Here is a 21,103-nt window from a genome sequence, read left to right as displayed (position 1 = left end):
AAACTGTGGTTTCTAGAAGTAATGCTCAAGCAGAGCTAAGAACCTTAGCAAATGGAGTGTGCGAAGGAATGTGGATAGTACGAGCCTTGAAGGAATTAAAGATTGAAGTGGACACACCAATTAAGATATGGTGTGATAGCATGTCAGCAATTCAGATGGTACAAAACCCAGTTCACCGTGACAGAACAAAACATATTGACATTGATCGGCACTTTATAAAAGAGAAGATTGAGTCAAGAACCATTGACTTGTCTCATATAAATTATGGGTCCCAAGTTGTTGATGTCCTTACAAAACCATTAGACTGAGTCAAGTTCGAAAATTTTAAAGACAAGCTAGACATGCAAGATATCTACTTGCCAGCTTGAGGAGGAGTGTTGGCGACTCAATTTAATAGGCCATTGGCCTAAAAAACCCTAATCCCATGACAGATTTTATTCTGTAGATTTATATCTATTTATGAGCTAGATTATGATTCTAATTTGATTGTATTTTAAATTCTATTGTGGATCCCTAATATCTCTGCCAGATCCCCTAGATTAGTGGCCTAATAACCTCTCTGGCTGAGGAGATTTGTATCTATTTAATCATGTTAACTTATTCGAATAAACATACAATTCAAAATAAAAGAGATTCTTCACTATGACTTTATATGATGCATTTATTGCACGGCCAAGTAAGTCTTTTAATTATTAATTTGAGCAACTGTTATAGGCAGCTTAGATAACATCAAGGTTCCCTTTTGCTAATTTGTCATCCAGGGGATTTACATCACTAACTTGTAATTCATATCCGATATTTAAAAAATTTTACTCAGTACAATAATCAACTAGCTACTACTCCTCCAGTCCTTAATATAGGACCTGATTGTTAAGTTAATGTTAGTCCTAAGTATAAGACTTATTTCTCATATTTATCAATTTTCTTAAATTACCTCTATGAATATTCTCTCAACCATAATCAAGTAAGTGAGGGAGTAAGGACATTAAGAAAGATGATTATGGTGTTATAAAAACACGTCACATTTCTTTTAATATACTAACTTACCTAACTTCTTTAATCTAATCAAATTAGTTAAATAGGTTTTATATTAAGAACTGGAAGAGTACGATATCAAAACTATGGCAAATAATGATATCAAGAGATTGTGTATTAAAAAATAGAGAATTGGAGCAAGGAAGTTTCCCAAGGTCAAAATATAAAACAATTAACAGAAGTGTATTCTTCTTTTCCAAATTCTGGGTTATATAGTGACATCTCACAGGACATATTCAGAGAATTGCAATATACTGATTTAAGCGATCAAGCATCATAACTTGGATAAACTTAGTAATTTAAAATATCACTTCGCTATATAAATGCTTGTGCGCGTGTGCACGTATTCATATTTTTCGGGAAAAATTTATAAGAACTTCTCCACAATTATTAACATAGAGAAAAAGACAAGCAACAACAACAAGCCTTAACTCACTAAGTGGGGTCAGCTAAAGAGATTGCAGATTGCATGACGTCATTATACTCTATCAACAACCAAATCTATCAAAAAATTGTTGACACTCAATAACTTCATAAAGTATTCTCTTCAGTCTTCCATTAGCCCTTTTCATAGAACTTCATACTACTTGATCTACCCTCTTCACTAGCGCATCGAATAACCTTCTTTGTAAGTGTCCAAACCACCCCAGACATTTTTCTATCATTTTCTTTTCAATAGATGCTACTCCAATTCTTCCCCATTTATGTCTATTACGAATCTTATGTTTTCTTGTATGACCACACATCCATCTTAATATTCTCATCTATACTACTCCTACTTTATGCTCGTGCTGTCTCTTTAAAGCTTACCACTCACCACCGTATAGCATTGTTGGTCTGATAGCAGTATGATAAAACTTCCCTTTTACCTTGTATATTTGACATATTTGAATAGCAAATATCAAGCATACGGCTAAAGTTATGTAACTGCCAAGGTTGAGGTTCACAATACATATGTCCGCCTTGTAAATTACATCAAGCAACCAATTTCTATTTTACAGCTTTACATGATTAACACATTATATTGAGGTGAGAATCACAAAGTTATTAGTAGAGAACCAAGTCCGAGAAAACAATGGAAGTACACTGAAAATGGTCTGGAAAGAGCATCCAAACCTGAGAACATGCTTCTTGATATCTTCCAACAGCACAGAGAAGATGAGTGCCAGATAGTGACCTGTCTGCCCTCACCATGTTGGCTGCAACAACCTAAACAATAGATAATATGCCATTAGAAGTATAGCTTCGTAATATATGAGGAATACTATTGTATACCAAGTAGTACTTGCAGCTTCATGCTAAAACACAAGTATTTAACTGTCAAACTCACCTTAACCGCAAGTTCATGAAGAGACCTTGAAATGGCAGAAGAGAGAGCAACTGCACGGAGAGCATTAACATAGAAGTAGGAACTCTCAGGAGGAGTTGAAAGCAATAAACTAACTGCAGCTTCAAGGTTTCCAACAGACACAAGCCTGGCAGCAGATAAGGAAGAGCATAATGAATTCAACAAAGACCATAACTGAAAATGTTAGGATGAAATAACATTCCCACTCAAACTAGGGGGGGTGGGGGAGGAAATTATACTCTGTTCTCAGTCACGTTAGCACTTACAACAGGATTAACAAATTTGAAATCACAAAAAACTATATGGATCGAGTACTAAACTAATACTTCTCCGGTCCTAAATATAAGACCCATTTTATAGTGTAATTTGCACTACAAAATGAGTCTTATATTTAGAACCAAAGGAATACTAAACTTGGGATTATTCATAATTAAGTTAACAGTTTAGTCCTTGAACGGTCAGTCCCCTATCAATTTTGTCCCGTGTAGACAAACATTTAATAAAATCTCCAATTGTTTGCACCAATAAAGGTTGTTCCTCCATTAACCAATGTCACAGTCACTTGAAACACTAGCTGACATGGCAAAAACAAGATTCCATGTAGCCATTAAATGATCCAGACTTGCTCAACTTCCATTTTCTTTATAGTTGCATCATTTTGCCTGTTTTCTAAACCCTGATGATGGTGGAAGAAAATAAATTAAAATTATAGATAAATATAAAGAACAATATTCTAGATAAGATTATGTTTTAAATTGTTTTGTTTTATTATTTTTAGGATTTTATAATTTAACTAATCATTAGGGTCAGAATATTTTCTTCTGATTTTCCTATTTTCTTGTATTTTAAAATTTTCTATTATTACCTTGCATTTTTTAATGCATCCTATGGGCCCTATACATGCCTTTAGTAACTATGATAAGCCATGAACAACGCATAATTCCGCTATTCATAACCCACGAAATATGTAATCCTCTTGGGCTCCTTCTAATATTTTTTACCCTTTCAACTTTTTTTTTTTATTATTCCTTCAATCTTTTTCAACACATTTCAATAAGATTTAAATGCTAAACTTCCAAAAACTTTTAATATCTATCCCAGGCATTACATGAGGGAAAGATATCTAGTTCACTAATATAAGCTTTATTGGCCATGTCTTTCCTATAATGTCAATGTGGTATTAAAGCCTAGTTCCCGCAGTTCCAAGGACATCTCCAATTCTGAAAGTATATCGATTTCTAACATTTTCAGGGTTGATATAAGCAGACGTCAATGTGACAATGCTTCTAGTGCCATGAATCAGGATTCCAATCTGTCAGTGAAAACCATCTTCTACATCACCTTGCTTCACAAGATGATAGAAATCAAGCAAACCAATATCATTTTGGAAGAAATGACATAGGGGCAGATCCTGGTCGTCAGCTAACAGTATGCCAACTACTCTGCCCACGCAGGAGCATGTAGGTCAAGAAAAATTAATTGGGGTGCCAAATTGAAAGCTTGTCCTTTGGAGGACCAAAATGAGAGGAGAGATCTTTTGTAAGCCAAATCATTAATCCACTCCACGTTTAAGACTCATTTGACACATAGAATCAGAAGCTGTTGCACCAAAAATAGAACAAAAAAGATTTGAGGATAAAAATACCCCTTTTGTCCCCACCCTACAGAAAGGAAATAAAGAAGATAAAACTGCTGGATAATGGTTATTGATTACTTGGGTCTAATATACATCACGAGGGAAAAAAAAAAAGCTGAAGAAATGGCAGTCCGATTTCATAGGCCAAGACAAGCAGGCCCTATTAGTGTTTGTGTCGCTAATAAAACCATTATAGAGCAACTGATATAAGGATGTGAAATCAATAAATAATAGCTTTATAACTATTTCTTCATATACAAGTGCTTTTAATAATCATGTGTAATTGTAGTACAACTAAGGATCTTGACATTAGGACTTTCCGCAATTGATCATACTGAATTGTAAAGTATAGTTCTAATAAAAGAAAGATGGGTATACTTAGTGTAGTTCTAATAAAAGAAAGATGGGTATACTTACTCATGAACACGGTTCTGTATAGCCTCTTCACCCTCTAACTTTTTATGCCAAGAAATACGTTCACAAGCAATTTCCCTCAATTCTTCTGGGTCAAAAGTTATCAACTTCAGATGACCTTGACTCTCCTAATTAATATGCGCAAGTCACTTCAATGAATATTGGCATCGATACAAATGCTCAGCTACTCAAGAAGCTAATGTAATGTGAGATACTACAAGGTATGGCACAAATATATTATCACAGGATACTAAAATACATCTTACCAATGTATCTCGCCTCATTTCTTCAGTTGAATATTTCTTTGATGATAAACCAGTCAGTAGAGATGTCTCATCAACTTCTGGAATTGACATCGCTACTGGATCTTTTGTTGGAGGCTTTTTCAATAACTTATTTATCAAATGGTCGAGTGCCAAAGGCAGTTGTAGCCAGAACAAAGCTTCAGAGGATTCACCAAATAGTGCGGCTGCATAGGCAAGTCTCATGGCATAGCCACTATTTAACACACTAGCGTACCTTGTTGACCTCTCATCATCAAGTATGCACCCTAGGAAAGTGGGATGGGAAAAGAAAAGAAGAAAAATAAAAAGAATTGGTGCAGATTATAACCCAAACATTGTCAAGAATCAAGACCATAATAAGAAACTCCACAAATGAATATAGAGACCTTCTCTTCGGTAAGGTTCCAACACTTTTAGAAGCATCTCGGGTACCACAGGGTCACCTAGAGATGGAAGGTCATTCATGTGTGCGCGAAGATCCTCAGTGGATGAAGGAGTTTCCTGGATTAAATGAGGCCTTTTCTCCGTAGTTGTACTGCAAGTATTGAACCAAGAAGGTTTAACACCCAATTGCAAGATCATACGCAATGCCTGAAGCAACATCAGTCATTATTCAGTAGAGCACAATAAATAGTCAATTCTCCAGATACAGATCTTGTAAACGGAAAACAGCATGGACATATCACCACTAAATCAAATAAGACACCTTACTGTTTTTTTATTATACTTGCAAAATGCCATATAAACCAAAAATTGTCCATCCCACTAAGGTTCAGGGTAAGAAAATATTGATAACTTGATGTTGTCATGTGATATTAATTGGATTCAATAGGATTAACTCGTCGCCAGTTGCTAGTTTTGTTTGGTAGCCTTCATTCCTTGTAGACAATAAATAAGGAATGAGTTCAGTGGGCACTGTTGATTTGAGTGTTATATTTTCTCTATAACATAAGGTAAGGATGCATAATGTCTCCCAGGAGATACCAAAGTGAATGTTGAAATTACAGCCCAGAAAAAGAGTGGAGATAAAATTAAGCATGACAGTTATGGTTCAGGAATTTGGGCAGCAAGTGACCCTCTATAAAACCTTTACAAACTTTTTACACAGAAAACCTAGATAGAATCAGGCAAATAAAATTGCATTATAGTCATATTAACATTAAGAACAAAGCCTGAAACTGACTCCAATGTTAATATAAATAGATGAGAACCGTTGAATTTAAAACTAATTCATTTCAGGAAGCTCTTAGAAGATCAAATGAAAACACATTAGAGTGATTCTACTTTAAAGCATTTCCATTTTACTACTTCGATGTTTCGGTGGCATCTACATCCCTCACGCTAAAACTGATGTTAGGATGGTACTGTCATCCATATAATGCAGAGACCCATTACATAAAAATTCAGAATGGTAAACAATTTCAACACATTTTGATATTAATTCAGTAGATTAAAGCCTGCATAGTACCAGGGCATGTGGCGTAGGAAGTAGTATGGGACAACACAAAGGCACAGGCCGGAATCTTTCCTTTATAGCTCTGGGCTGGGGCACATAACCAACTCTTTTATCATTTCTGCATGAAAGAAGCATGTACAAATTAGTAATCACAAGGTTCGATAAGAAAACATTGGTATCTGAGGAAGCTCGACTGCTTAAAAACACTCATCTTAAACCGTTATTAAATCAAGATCAAACCAGCAAGTTTAATAGCAGCACAAGTGTCATGTTGAACCAGTTAAAATAACCTTTCATGTCAGCCAATTAATTTAGGAAGGCTCTCAGATTCAACCTCCCATCAAACTTGGGGGGTTTTACTGTAACCTCCTTGGTTAAATCATCACTGTCACATTGCCTAAAGCTTCCCTAACATTCTGAGGAGGTGATTCATATTTGTCTATCATAGTGTTTTACCAAGTCTCGGTAATCCCACAGATCATATATGCTCAACTTGATGCTTAACAGGCCTAATATAGCTAACAGTAGCACCTACTGAGGATTGATTATTCCCCATGTTTGGTGTTCCCAACTTGTTATGGGAAGGAACACGTCCATCTCTTGGATTAGTTTCTTCCTTACCCCTAGGGTTCTCAAGTAAACCATCTACATTCATGCCTATATACTGCCTACTTGACAACTGAAATACATCCATAACTCTTTTATGCTGGCCTCTCTATGAATTTAAGGCTTCAAACTTTCTAGCATCATATTCTTTGTTAGCCTTCATAAACTCTTCAAGGTTAGTTTAGGTGTCTTCAGTGTTTCCGGCCATGGAAAATTTAAGGGTGTTGAGTTTGTGGTCCAGTAAGGCCAGCTTCATGTATAGATTAGGCAAGCATAGTCGGGTTAAACATTGTCACTGCTTTCTATATATCCTTTTGAAGACCAATGATAGAACATCTAATTGCCACATCTACCTGCAAATCCACTTCTAACAATAGCTCATCAAACTGCACCCCATATTCCTCCATTAAACCTTCCTAATGTGAATTTTAAATTTGCCAAATCAAATTTATTTGTTGACCCTCCATGCATTTTGCCCCTGCTTCATGGAAATACTCATTTCAAGACATGTTTCTGATCCTCTCTCCCTTCATAGAATCCAAATGCCACCAAAGAGCTCTCTTCTCCAAGTGGACACTAAGGAGCCTTGTATACTATAATGGACCCCTCATCCACCTCAAAAAACTGCTTACACCTATAAGCACATCCTCTAAAATCAACTTAACCCTATCGTGTTTAGTTAGAGCATTATATAATGATCAAATTGGTGATGTGAGAGCAACCTAAGCTAAGACATCACTAGTGCAACTAGAAAACAATTGTTACTCACATTGCTCCAACATCTCTGTTTTGTCCTTGTCTCATCAAAGCATTTGTCCATATGAAACCAAAAGACTTATTTTCACAACTATATCAGCCATTAGTGCCACCATTATAGTTATTATCTGTTTGAGTTCTCCTATGTCCTAGGTATTGCATTTAAGTCATGCTAGTATCAACCATCAAAACTTGAGAGTCAAGCCAATGCTCAATATCTCCAATGCATTCCTCGAACCAAACAGTTTCAGGGTAATTCTCTGATATATCATTCAGCTAGGATACAAATGTTTAAATAATACAGACATTGTGACCCTCAAAAGGTAAAGGAGAGCCGCGTGTGAAAGAGGCAAAGGAAATAGAATATTCTATATATTGAAAGAATCACAGAAAAACAAATAAAGCCAACCTTCGATATAGAGTATTATGACTATAATGCCATCATACTATAAGCCATATCTCATAACTATGTCTTTGGCACCATACCAACCTCACTTTGATACCATAATGACAGTAGAAAACAGAAAATGTGTGAATTCATCAACACACACGACTCGGAAAGTGAGATAAATATAATGAGCTGTATCCAAAACACCCTTCTAGTCCGCAAATAGAAAATGTTATGTCTATTTATAAAACTACAATTTCAACATGGAAAAAAGATAAACTCAAAACTATCTCAGCAAATCAGGGATTTGGCATTAGATCCTTAGGACCATGTCCATCTATTGTAGTCCAAGCTCTGTAAATCTAGATCACAATCTTAAAATTATACTGTGGCAGGAAGGAGCTCATCAATCCAGACAGTTGTGCCACTTACACATTGACTTCAAAAAGGCGAAAGCTGCTATCAGCTCCAGCAATGCACAAGACCAGTGGGTCATTCTTATCAGTTCGCAAGGGCAACCAATCAAGTTCCAGTACAAGAGTTCCAGGAGACTGAGGTTGCAGCAGTGAGTTGGCTAAGGGGTCTGGTGAATCCTGAAAAATGCATGTATAAAATATAATCATCAAAGAAAGAAACTATCTCAAAGGAGTGAGGTACACACAATATATTGGAAAATATGTCTTTTCCTCCATTTCAATTTCAGAATGAAATGACAAATAGGATTAGAGGAGCCCTTTAATATCTAAAGAAACCAGAACCCTTTTATTCAAAATCAAAATCTTGTGTTTCTTCAAAAAGGGAAATTATTACCAACTAGGAGAGGAACAATTGGAATATGTAGAGAAGTAAAAGGATTCCACGAGAGAGACTGAAAGGAAACAAAGGAATGAAATAAATTATAGAAAAATAAACAGTTCCCTACGTTTAAAGCTGTCCATCACCAGTTAAAAACAAAATTTAATGTTTTTTCATGTTTCTAAATTATTCATCACAAGCTGCACAAATGTGTAGAAATCATTAAAAAGCATAAGAATAATGAAAATGTACATACAATAAAAGAAAAGTCAGAAACATTGCATACCAAGTCAAATACAGAGAAGGTATTGTCATAAAACAGAACAGCTATACGCCCCCGACTATGGTCTCCTGGTACAACAGGAGAGAATTTGATACGGCGGATTCCATCTCTATGAGTGTTGAAATAGGAAGACTGTCCTGTTGTCACATCCCACCATCTTATGTTTCCCATCCTGTCCCCCATAACCTGAAATGTTAAATTAGTCAATACCATCATAAAATGTACAGCAAACTCATAATATCTATGTACTGAAATCGAACTAACTATAAGAATGTGAAGTATATACCACATGAGGTAAGCGATAGGCCATTGCAGTAATTAATCCGTCCGAGGATATGAATGAAGAAGAAGGCCATTTTGGTCTGCAGTCAAGTAGACACTCTTAACAAGACTTAAAAAACAGGGGGGAAAAAAGGTGAAAAAAGGAAGAGCGATGAGCAACAAAAAAAAGACAAATTGCCTGCGGACCATAGTTGCAGACTCAATTCAGTTTTCTGACATAAGGTCAAAATGAACAACAGTATTAGTACTTGAAAATTTAGTCAGTAGTTCAATGTTGAACATATTCTGTTCCACAACCTATGATCTAGAAATGGATAGTGAAGCATGTAAGGCTGAGCAAGGAATGGAATTATGGTAGAATTTGTATGGTAAATTGAGGATCAATCTTCACGTGCTCTGTCCTAGGATGATGAGTAGGACTCCTAAATTTTCTAGCCGTAGCTACCTTAGCACAAAAACTTTCACGGGTAAGTCAACAGCTAATTTAATCTCCTTGGAAAATCTCATCAACCAAATTTCTTCAGAAGTTAAAAAGGTTAAGAGCACAAAACTTTTTCAGCATTGCTCCTTGCAAAACTTGATTGTCTCTTGCTTTTCCATATTAAGGAATAAGTCGTTATGTAATTATGTTGGCTATACTGTTATAGTCTGTTGTGTTATATTGTTACAACAGACTAGCACTGGTATTGTTCTTTATACATATTACGTCCTATGATTCTCTCATCTCTCTGCTATCATTATCATTCTACTTGGTCTCTAAATTCATTCTGCTATTATAGCATAGCGTATCCAATTGAAGAATCTCGATCATACCATCAGGTGCTCAACTCACATTTTCTCCCATCCTAGTGAAACTCAATGGGAAGAATTACGCCACCAAGATATATCTAGTGCTCGCAACAGTGAGAGTGCATGAACAGGTCCGAGTCAAATAGCAATGATTCGAAGCACTTCCTTTTACACTATTTCGGAAACCCAAGGACTCAATCGTATGGATATGTAAAATACAGGATTTCCAATCCTAGCAGGAAAAGGAGGGAAACGGATACTCAATTTCAAGTGAGTAAACAGAATTCCATACTCGATCTCATAGATACATATAGAATTCTGTGGAAAGCCGTATTCGATGAAAGTCGTATGTACGGCTTGGAGGGAGATCTTTCATATCTTTCGAGATCCACCCTACAATGTTGAGGATTTCCTCAAGGGGTCATACTCCACAAAGTAACACAAAACATGTTGAAATTGACAGATATTTCATCAAGGAAAAGATTGAATGTCGACTCATGTGCTTAATATATGTTCCACCAAGGAAGCAAGTTGCTTATGTTCCCACCAAGGGACTTCTAAGAGAGAATTTTGATGTGCATATGCAAGTTGGAAATATCAGTCATTGTAAGGTTTATCAGCATTTATTAGGCTTGCTAATTAGTTTTCACTCCTTTGTCTTCCCCCTTGCATATATATATAATGTACTTTATAATTCAAAATTAATGAAAATACATTTTCTCTCAAAATACATCATAGACTTGTTCTTTGTGCGAGAGAAGTTGATCAGCATATTTCCAGTCATGATCAGGTAGTAGACATTCTCATGAAGCCAATTACCAACATCAGTTTTGCTACTTTCAGAACTAAGCTCAATCTTTTAGAACATCCTGACCACATCGAGAAGAGCACAGTTCAAATGGGAGAAATGAAGAATTTAGTAAGAAAGAGGCCTAGATAAAAAATGAGGGATCGTGTTAGGGAGCAAGTCGTTAAGTTGGTTGTATTATTATAAAATAGAAGCTCCAGTAGTTTGCCTATATATTCCCTGTACCCACTCTCAGAATAATCAATAAAGATTACTTCAAGTAATTCTATCACTACGCTCTGTATCTTTCTGTTTGTTCTCTGATTTCATCAATCAGATAACCATGCTCCGCCATAAAAAGGTGTAGTAAAATATTCAAGATCTTCCATCAGTCACATATCTCATAAACCAAAACTCTCACAGGCAAGTCAAAATCTAAGTTCCATAAGAAGTCACATCAAGGAAACTCCTTAACGAATTCCAAGAGCTAGTACACGGAACTCTGCTTCAACATTGCTCCTATCAACAATTAGTTGTTTCCTTCCTCTCCAAATTCGTGTAGAGAATCTCCTACCAATTACAAAAGGTTACTTCTATTGAATCTTATATCAATCACATATCTTGCCCAATCAGCATCTAAAAAAATTTAAATACGTCTAGGAGTGCTCCTTCTAAAGAATAGCCCCACTCCCGGAGTCACTTAGTCGCAGAAAATATAATATACAATTTCCAAGTGCCCCTCTTTTTGCTGGTTTAGGAACTAGCTATACTGACAAGAAAAATGATGCCTAGATGAGTGTGAGATATAGGAAAATCAACTCAGAGCTCCAACCAAATCAGAAAGATATGCTTATTTGCAATCGTAGTCCTCCATTGGGCACAAACATGAATTCCTAGTATTCAAAAAGGCCCATTTCAAATTTAGCAGACAATTTTGATTTGAGAGGTACAGTGAGTAATTTGTAGGTGAAGAGGTTTCAAGTGGAAGAAACAGAGAAGTGCAACCTATGATGTCCTAAGCAAACCCTTTTAACCATCCATAGTCAACAATTTATTTTTCTAAAACTAGGCCAGCAGGGCCCTTTCATATACATCTTTTTGTATTTAAACATGCCTCCTCTGACTTTTAACGAATTCTAAATTATCAAGGAAAAAGTAGGAAGGCACCAATAGTAACCAATTATTTAAGATAGCTAGGCATCATTAAAGACAACTTGATAGCATATAACTACTGAAAGTAGATTAACATATACAAATGCCTTGCAAAGTCCTAGACAAGATCATTACAAATTTAGCCATCCATGTATAACAAAGAACAACAAAGCACGACGTTTTTGGTCAATGAAAAAGAGGGAATACCTGAAATCTCGAATCCTTCGTCCTTGAACTTCAAAAACTCCAAGTGCCCCATTCACCAAGGCAAACGCAAAACTCTCTGAAGAGTCATCATGATGTCCCTCAGCGCCTGAATCCTCTGCTCAGACAAATTAGCATTAGGCAAACTAATTCTAGAGTAGCTTCTATCCTAAGGATATTTAAGTTGACCAACATACTAACTTGAATCTGATGAGGGCAACTTTGTTGGGATGGATGCCTCATCTGCTTTTTGCTCCTTAGAAGATGAGGACAATTGCCTAGCAGATGCATTTTGAACAGGACGAGGAATTGTTGGAAGAGTCCATTCCAACACAGTAAATGGAAGAGCTAATGATCTAAGCTACATAGGAAAACAAGGAATTATAAATATCTTGAGGACAACAGAATATACAAGTACAACAATTATATGGAAGACATTAAAAATAGTTTGCCAAAAAAGAAGAAAATCAGGACCAATCGTATAACACTTGAAAGTGAGAGCAATAATGTTGGGAGAGACAAATGATGATAAAGCTGTTTACAGGAAGCCAATAATAAGAAAATAAATAAATAAGCAGCAAATATATATACTTTCGAATGAAATTCCAAAATGCACTTGATAAATAGCTGGACTTTCCTATGCCTAGAATGAGTTTTCCACAATTTCATTTCCCCTAGTATTTTCCTCCTGATCTTCTTCATTCTTAACTGGCTGGAAAAAGCACTTTCCAGAGTTTTATTGCAGTAGAATAATTCACCCTGGAGTGTTAAGATAAGGGCACTTCTACAACTTATGATAAGTAAAACAGCATCCGGCTCTCCGATAGATCCAGAATAACAAAGTTGACCAAGTATACCAGCTTGGTTGGTTGAATCTGATGTGACATTTTGCAAATTGAGGTTTAACTTAACGTTATTGTTTAGAATTTTGACGGTATTCATGTCTCCAATTCAATCACGACTGCTCTTCAATATCTTAGACTTGATACTGTTGTTGCTCTTCAAAATCTTCAATACCGTCATAGTGAAAGTTTGATGGGCAAGTGAAACATTCCACTAAGATATTATGAGATTGTCATGCAATGACTTCCATTATTGCATCATGATGCCAAAGATACCTGAAGGATTCAAGGCACAGGGAAACAGTACCTTTGTTCATTATTAATCCTCAAATGAAACCATGTACAGAATGATATACATAAGCAAACTTAAACTAATTCTAGTATCATAAAATTAATCCTAATGAAAGTTCAGCTTCTTGGTGAAAGCTAAAGATAGGGATCGCAAGTCTAGATCTACAGTGAATGCCTTTGAAGCAGACCTCCGATGGGTGCCTCCATGGATCCTGATGTCACAGTTTGGCTCAAGATGGTGGCTTCCTCTCCATACACTTGAAAGGAGGATGGAGAAGTATGAGTCGAAGGGTAGGAATTGGGGATTCTCCTTGAGCAAAGGATTTCAGTGATGAGGAATTTTGGAGTCATGGGTTATGAGCTTTGGGCATCGTTCAAGTTTCTGAGTTTTTCTACTTATTTTATTTTGGCGTTGAGATGTGAGGCTATTATTACGGTTATTATGGCTAGTTTCAGTTTTGGTTTATCTCTGTTGTGTAATTCTAAATGCCTTCAAGGGTTGAGAGTTTGTGTCTTGGCTAAGTGCATCCTGTGAGCCTATAAACCTTGACTTTGGTGTTCATGATTCAGTAGAATTGGGCAGAAGACTGTAAGGTGGGAAAGAACTGGAATAGTTGGCTTAAACTCTAATAGCCCTGCTATTGAGGTCTCTAAAAGAAGTTGTAACTGATTTGAGTTTGTTGTTTGCCATTTTTCTCCTACTGAGGGGAGTGAGACTGGATTTTGTGTCGCTCGATTTTCTCATATTTGGTTTTCAGACGGTCTTTCACAGATCATCTTCTTTGATGTGGATAGGCTCTTGCTTGTTCAGTTTGTTCAACGTCACTGTTCATTTATTGGCTGGAGCTGTGTACCCCTCCTTAAGGATTTTATCTCTTCAAGAAAATTTTTCAGGAATCATTCTCTTGAGTGGATTCCCAAAGAAGCATATTTAGTAGATGTTGGAGTTGCTAAAGCTTCAGTGAATGCGTCTTACCCTTCAATTTGGGTGTTGCGACCGTTATTTGACCATTATTTCAGGAGCAATGGTAATTGCTGGATACTGCGTTGCTTGTTGGGCTAACTTGTGTTGCTTTGATTTTCTTGTCTTTGTTTCTAGTTACTTTCTATGTTTTGTTTATGGGTGGGTTTGTTTTATTTTGGAGCTTTGTTAAAACTCTTGTACCTGACCTGTCTTAGTACTGCATATTTGTTGGCAAAAACAAACACCTAAAACTATTTTTTCAAATATATTCAGTATCCTAAAATATTTTGCAGTACAATTTTACCCTTGAAGTATTTTTTCAGGAGCAATTTTGCCCTTGCCGTTAACTCCCCAAAAGGTTCACATTCAATACCCTAAAATATTTTTTAACACTGAACACCCTAAAATAATTTTTTGGAGCAATTTTTTTTTTTTTTGGTAATAAAGGAGGCCTCAGGCCCAAAAACAAGGGAATAATTAACCCATGCCAACCTTATCCGAAGACCTCACACCAAAACCAATATCCTCGACACACGTAACCCCCTCACTCACCTTGCGTTGAATCTCAATCTTGTCTTTCTCGAACTGGTGTTTCACCGCTTCTGGGACTCTATCCCATACACGAACGCCGGCATTCAACTTCAAACCTGTCTTGGCCAAAATATCAGCACAACCATTCAGAGATCGACTAATCTTGCACAGTTTAATAGTCCAGTTCCTATCAAGCAGCGACCTAATGCGCTTTTGCATACCATTAGTAAAATCCCCTACCTCCTTCCCTTTTAATTTCCTGATTAAAATCTCAGAATCCGTTTCAACAATAATCTTCCGGTAGCCTTTTTGCCAAGCCAGCTCCAACCCTTGCAAAAGGCCCCAACTTTCAGCTTCAACTACTCCACAGATACCTAGATTTTGAGAAAAACCAGATATCCAACTTCCCTCTTCCCCTCGCAAAATTCCACCACAACTTGCAGGACCTGGATCGCCGTTACAGGCTCCATCGACATTCAGTTTGACCCATCCAGATTCAAGAGGTTCCCATCCTTTCACCCTCTCCACAGTGCAAGCTTTCAATCTGTCTGTCAATCCTTTAGCTTCTGCAATTTCAGAGGCAAAGTACCAGATTTTTTGAGCTAGTTCACCACAAGATCTAGATGCCCCAGCGAACAGTCGAGAGTTCCTGTTCTTCCACAAATACCAGCAAGAAACTCCAAAGACAATACCCCAAGGTATATTTCTGACCTTTCTATTTTCTTTCAAATTCAAAAACAACCAGTCATATATAGTCTTAGAGGAAAAAAACATCTGAAACTGAATGTCAAACTCGAGAGTCTTCCAGACCTCCATTGCAAATCTACAGTCTCTCACAACATGAAAAGTAGTTTCTAAACGGCCACACACATCACAGTCACCTGTTGCTCCCCATCTCTGATGTCTTAGAGCCTTTGTATGGATACTGTCCTGAGCCACAAGCCAGAGAAAACAACGAATCCTCTCCGGCCCCTTCCATTTCCAAATAGCATCCCACAACTTATCCTTCACACCCAAACAATCCCCCATTATGCTCCTATACCCTTTGACCGAATAAACCCCATTTCCACCTTTCCACAGTATCACATCACGTCCATTCTCAAAAGGAGGAAGGAAGGCCCGTAACTTGTCTATAGCCTCTATACTAATCAAATTTTGAAGTTTTTTCCACTCCCATTCACCTTCATCGCTGACAACATCAAAAACAGACCATTCCAAACACTTCTCCTCTACGCTTGTCTCACAATGATTAATAAGGTATCCTTATCCAGCCATGCTTCAAGCCAGAAAGAAGTTTCTTTTCCTCCAACAACTCCTTTCCAAGAAAAGTCATTTAGGATTTCCCAAACCACTCCCAAGTCCTGCCACAAAGGTGAGGCATTCTTTGGAGCTGGAAGGATTGAAGAGAGCTCTTGTCCATTATTGTACTTAGCTTTCAGCACTTCTTCCCATAAACCGTTCCCCCCATTCCTCAATATCCAAGCAAGTTTTAGTAAACAGGCCTGGTTCATAGCTTCCAACTTTAATAGTCCCAAACCTCCATTACTCCTTAGCCTCTGTATCTTCTCCCATCCCACCAAATGGATTTTGCGTTGATCCCCTTCATGGCCCCATATAAAATTCCTCTGGATTTTCTCTACTTCCTCCAAGATATTTTTAGGCAACAAAGTTATCATCATAGGATAAATAGGAATAGCTCCTATTACAGATTTAGCCAAAGTGATTCTCCCTGCCAAACTTAGACAATTCGCTTTCCACCCTGACAATCTTCTCTTTACCTTATCTATCACATATCTGAAATTCTTGCTTCTTCCCCCGTTGCACGCTAGAGGAATACCCAAGTAATTTCCAAAATTCTCAGTGGCCGTAAACCCAGATTGATCAGTCAACTTTTTCCTAGTCTCAATAGAGACATTCTTAGAAAAAAGAATAGTCGATTTATTAGCATTTACCTTCTGCCCAGAGAGGGCACAAAAACGGTTCAAACAGTTCATAGTGACTTCCATTTGCTTCTCTGTAGCCATCCCAAATAAAAGTAGATCATCTGCAAACATAAGATGAGACACCTCTGGCCCATATTTACCAAACTTAATTGATTCCCAATCCCCTTTCTGCCTGGCTTCTTGGATAATGTGGGTCAGTTTCTCCATTGCCGACACAAAGATATAAGGAGACAGAGGGTCCCCTTGCCTTATTCCCCTGGTTGGCCAAAACTCCTCTAATTTTCCACCATTCCAAATGATCTGCATCGAAACAGAGGAAATACACTTCATTATCAGCCCCTGGAATTCCTCTTCCAACCCTACTTCCAAGAGGATGTCATCAATAAACTTCCAACGTAGTCTGTCATAGGCTTTTTCTAAATCGATCTTAATGGCAAAAAAACCCTGCTTCCCTTTCATATTCTTCATCGAGTGTATCACTTCCCGGGCTACTACAATATTCTCTTGGATGTGCCTACCTGGAACAAAGCTGACCTGATTAGGAGCAACAACTTTTCCCACTCTTTTTTTGGAGCAATTTTGCCAATAAAGTATTTTCTAAGTTTTTTTTTTCCCACTCTCTTTTCATATGGTCAGTATTCATCCATATTCTTCATACTCATCTTTAACATTTTCACTAATCAATTTTTCAATTTTTTCAGTAGTCATCTTAAATATTTCTAAACTTATCTTCCATAGTTTCAACCCTCAACTTTAATTATTTTTAGTATTCAGTATAAGTTGAGTAAAATCTTTTCAATTTTACAATAGTATATGCAGAGTAGCGAAGGCAGAGAAAAGGAAAATCTAAAGGCTGGGAGCAACAAGGGCGCCACGCTAAACGTGGCTTCGCATTCTGAAAGTAACAGCAACAACCGCAGGTCTCGGCATATGTCAGAATCGGAGCTTAATCGACGAAGGCAACTGGGTCTATGCTTTAAGTGTGACGAAAAGTATAGCCTAACCCACCAATGCAAAGGCAAGCAACTGAGTCTGCTTCTATACAGTGAAGGGAAAGACGGCGAGATTAATGAAGAGGATTTTGAGGAGCTGGAAGAGGACTCAGAAGGGAGGGAGATGACTTCGATGGAACTCTCGCAGGCTACTATGGTGGGCCTCAACAGTCACCGAACTATGAAGATGAGGGGTATGCTTAAAGGGAGACCGGTGGTTATCCTCATTGACAGTGGTGCTACCCACAATTTCGTTGCCCATCGCGTGGTGACTGAGATGGAACTAAATGTTACCCCCACTCATTGGTATTCGGTCACAGTAGGGGATGGGCAAAAGATGTACACCCGGGGTGAGTGTAAGGATGTGAAAGTTGACTTGCAAGGGCTGGTAATTAAGCAGACCTTTTATCCCTTTCCTCTCTCTAATATCAATCTGGTCCTGGGCATTGCGTGGTTGGAAACTTTAGGGGAGATACGAGTAAATTGGAGCCAGCTATATATGAAGGTGCAGAGAAATCGAACTTGGATCTCGTTACATGGGGATCCGGCCTCAATCAAAGCCCAAGCTTCATATAGAGCGATCAAGAATGCTCTAAAAAGTAAAGGGGCTGGGTTCGTGCTGGAAGTACAAAAGCTAGAAGTTGAACCCGCAAACGGGGATAACCGAGCCGAACAGGTTCCTCACCAGGTTCAGGGCTTGCTACGTGAGTTTCAATCTATGTGCGAACCCCGAAAGTCACTACCTCTACGTAGGGGACGAGACCATGCCATCAGAATAAAAGGAGGAGCACAGCCGCCCAACGTCCGCCCTTATCGATATGCCTATGGGCATAAGACGGAGATCGAAAAACTGGTCAAGGAAATAATTGAGGCTGGAATCATTCGACCCAGCAACAACCCCTATTCCAGTCCAGTTCTGCTGGTTAAGAAAAAACACGGGAGCTGGAGATTCTGTGTAGACTACAGAGCACTCAACAAGGTCACCATTCCAGATAAGTACCCCATACCCGCTATAGATGAATTACTTGATGAATTAGGAGGAGCTACCATTTTCTCTAAGTTGGATCTTAAATCTGGGTATCACCAGATCAAAATTAAGCAAGGAGACGAGCATAAAACTGCTTTTAGAACACACAATGGTCATTATGAGTTCTTAGTCATGCCTTTTGGATTTACAAATGCACCCTCTACTTTTCAGTCTTTAATGAATGACATTTTCAGGGAACACCTAAGGAAATTCATACTGGTCTTCTTTGACGACATCCTTGTGTATAGTAAGGATGAGAAATCGCACCTGGAGCATTTAGGAGAGGTTCTAAGAATATTGCAGCAGCATGAGTTAGTCATCAATCCCAAGAAGTGTAGTTTTGGGCAGTGCGAGTTAGAGTATCTTGGCCACATCATATCAACTCAAGGGGTGCAAGCTGACTCCTCTAAGGTCGAAGCCATGATTAAGTGGCTGGTGCCCAAGGACATTAGGAGCTTGAGGGGTTTCTTGGGCCTTACTGGTTATTACCGAAAGTTTATTAAAGACTATAGAAGGATTGTAGCACCACTGACAGAGTTGTTAAAAAAGAACACTTACCAATGGACTGAAAAAGTGCGAGTAGCATTTGAACAACTAAAGGAGGCAATGGTCAAGGCCCCTGTACTAGCTATGCCGGATTTTTCACTACCCTTTGAGATAGAGGCTGACGCCTGCGGAACTGGAGTAGGAGCAGTGTTAATGCAGTGTGGGAGACCTATAGCTTATTTCAGCCAGCAACTTTCAGAAAGAAACAGGAGGGGGTCGGTCTATGAGAAAGAAATGATCGCAATTGTTCTAGCTGTGAAAAAGTGGCAGCACTACTTGGCCGCCCAACCGTTTATTATTAAAACTTATTAGAAGGCCCTAAAGCATCTCCTGGAGCAACAAATCATTGCACCTAATCAAAAGGGATGGGTTTCAAAGCTCATCAGGTACAAGTTCGAAATACAATACAAGCTAGGTAAGGAAAATAGGGCAGCGGACGCTCTGTCAAGAAGAGACAGCAATGAGAAATGCATAAATGCTTTTTCAATGTGGCAATATGCTAATATGGAAGAGTTTGAAACCGAAGTGACAAAAGATGACAAGCTGTGTGACATCCTCCTGCAAGGATTGCTAACCAGGAAACCAGTTCCAGCAGGGTATTCGTTGAAGCACGGGTGCCTAGTATATCAGAACAGGCTAGTCTTACCGAAACAGTCTGCCAAGACCACTGCTCTGATAAAAGAGTTCCACAACTCCCCCATAGGAGGACATTCGGGGTATTTACGTACCTTCAAGCGGCTTTCTAAGGTGGTGTACTGGGAAGGAATGAAGAAGGATGTGCAAGAACAAGTGGCCAAGTGTGAAGTGTGCCAACGCAACAAGTACGAAGCATTAAGTCCAGCAGGATTGCTGCAGCCTCTTCCCATCCCTTCTCAAGTATGGGAGGACATTAGTATGGACTTTATTGTTGGGTTACCCAAGGCTCACAGATTTGATACAGTCATGGTAGTGGTTGACCGCCTTACAAAGTATGCTCATTTTGTACCCCTACACCACCCTTTCACAGCTGAAGATGTGGCAGATGTATTTATTAAAGAGATAGTAAGGCTCCATGGGTTCCACAAATCCATAGTTTCTGACCGGGATAGGGTCTTCATCAATCACTTCTGGAAGGAGTTGTTCACTCTGTCTGGTACTACCTTGAAATACAGCTCTGGGTATCATCCACAAACGGATGGCCAGACCGAGGTAAATCACAGCCTGAAAACTTACCTTTGCTGTTTTGCTGGAGAGTGCCCAAAACGATGGATTCGAATGTTACCCTGGGCTGAATTCTGGTTTAATACTTCTTACAATCGTTCCATAGACACCACTCCATTCAAGGCCTTGTATGGCCAGGGTCCCCCTACCATTTTCAAGTGGCAAGATGAACTCTCAAAGGTAGAGGAAGTCAATGAGCAGATTAAAGAAAGGAATGAGATGCTGCATGTTCTTAAAACGCACCTCGAGCAAGCTCAAGTGAAAATGCAGGAGCAAGCGAACAAGAAGAGAAGAGATCTGGAATTCGCAGTGGGAGATTGGGTATATCTAAAGATTCGGCCTTACAAATTAAAGAATTTGGCTAGGAGACAACATGAAAAATTAGCCCCAAGATACTATGGGCCTTATGAGATAACTCAGAGAATTGGGAAGGTCGCCTACAAGCTGAGGTTGCCTGAAACAACATGGATTCATCCTGTTTTCCATATATCCCAACTGAAGAAATCAAGCCTTCCTATGGAAAACACTCAACCATTACCTGATTCTTTATCT

At 38.3% G+C, this 21,103-nt stretch overlaps 1 protein-coding gene across 2 annotated transcripts in view; it reads right to left on the bottom strand.

The window, feature by feature from the left end:
* LOC114756441 (WD repeat-containing protein 11) overlaps window positions 1-21,103 on the bottom strand; it is a 38,233-nt gene that overhangs the window by 7,148 nt on the left and 9,982 nt on the right. Inside the window, exons 7-17 of one of the 2 annotated variants that reach the window (XM_028945389.1) lie at window positions 12,417-12,576; window positions 12,219-12,333; window positions 9,288-9,363; window positions 9,005-9,187; window positions 8,356-8,516; window positions 6,186-6,291; window positions 5,104-5,308; window positions 4,700-4,983; window positions 4,437-4,561; window positions 2,366-2,510; window positions 2,152-2,244 (exon numbers count right to left, since the gene is read on the bottom strand). In XM_028945389.1, the coding sequence (XP_028801222.1) occupies window positions 2,152-2,244; window positions 2,366-2,510; window positions 4,437-4,561; window positions 4,700-4,983; window positions 5,104-5,308; window positions 6,186-6,291; window positions 8,356-8,516; window positions 9,005-9,187; window positions 9,288-9,363; window positions 12,219-12,333; window positions 12,417-12,576 (1,653 nt within the window). The remainder of the gene's footprint in view (window positions 1-2,151; window positions 2,245-2,365; window positions 2,511-4,436; window positions 4,562-4,699; window positions 4,984-5,103; window positions 5,309-6,185; window positions 6,292-8,355; window positions 8,517-9,004; window positions 9,188-9,287; window positions 9,364-12,218; window positions 12,334-12,416; window positions 12,577-21,103) is intronic. The other variant, XM_028945390.1, reaches the window with a different exon arrangement.

The sequence above is a fragment of the Neltuma alba genome, unplaced genomic scaffold (assembly GCF_004799145.2).
Source record: "Neltuma alba isolate B1F8T4 unplaced genomic scaffold, ASM479914v2 tig00010411_pilon, whole genome shotgun sequence".
Classification (NCBI taxonomy): Eukaryota; Viridiplantae; Streptophyta; class Magnoliopsida; order Fabales; family Fabaceae; genus Neltuma; species Neltuma alba.
This window is presented reverse-complemented; position numbering and strand designations above follow the sequence as displayed.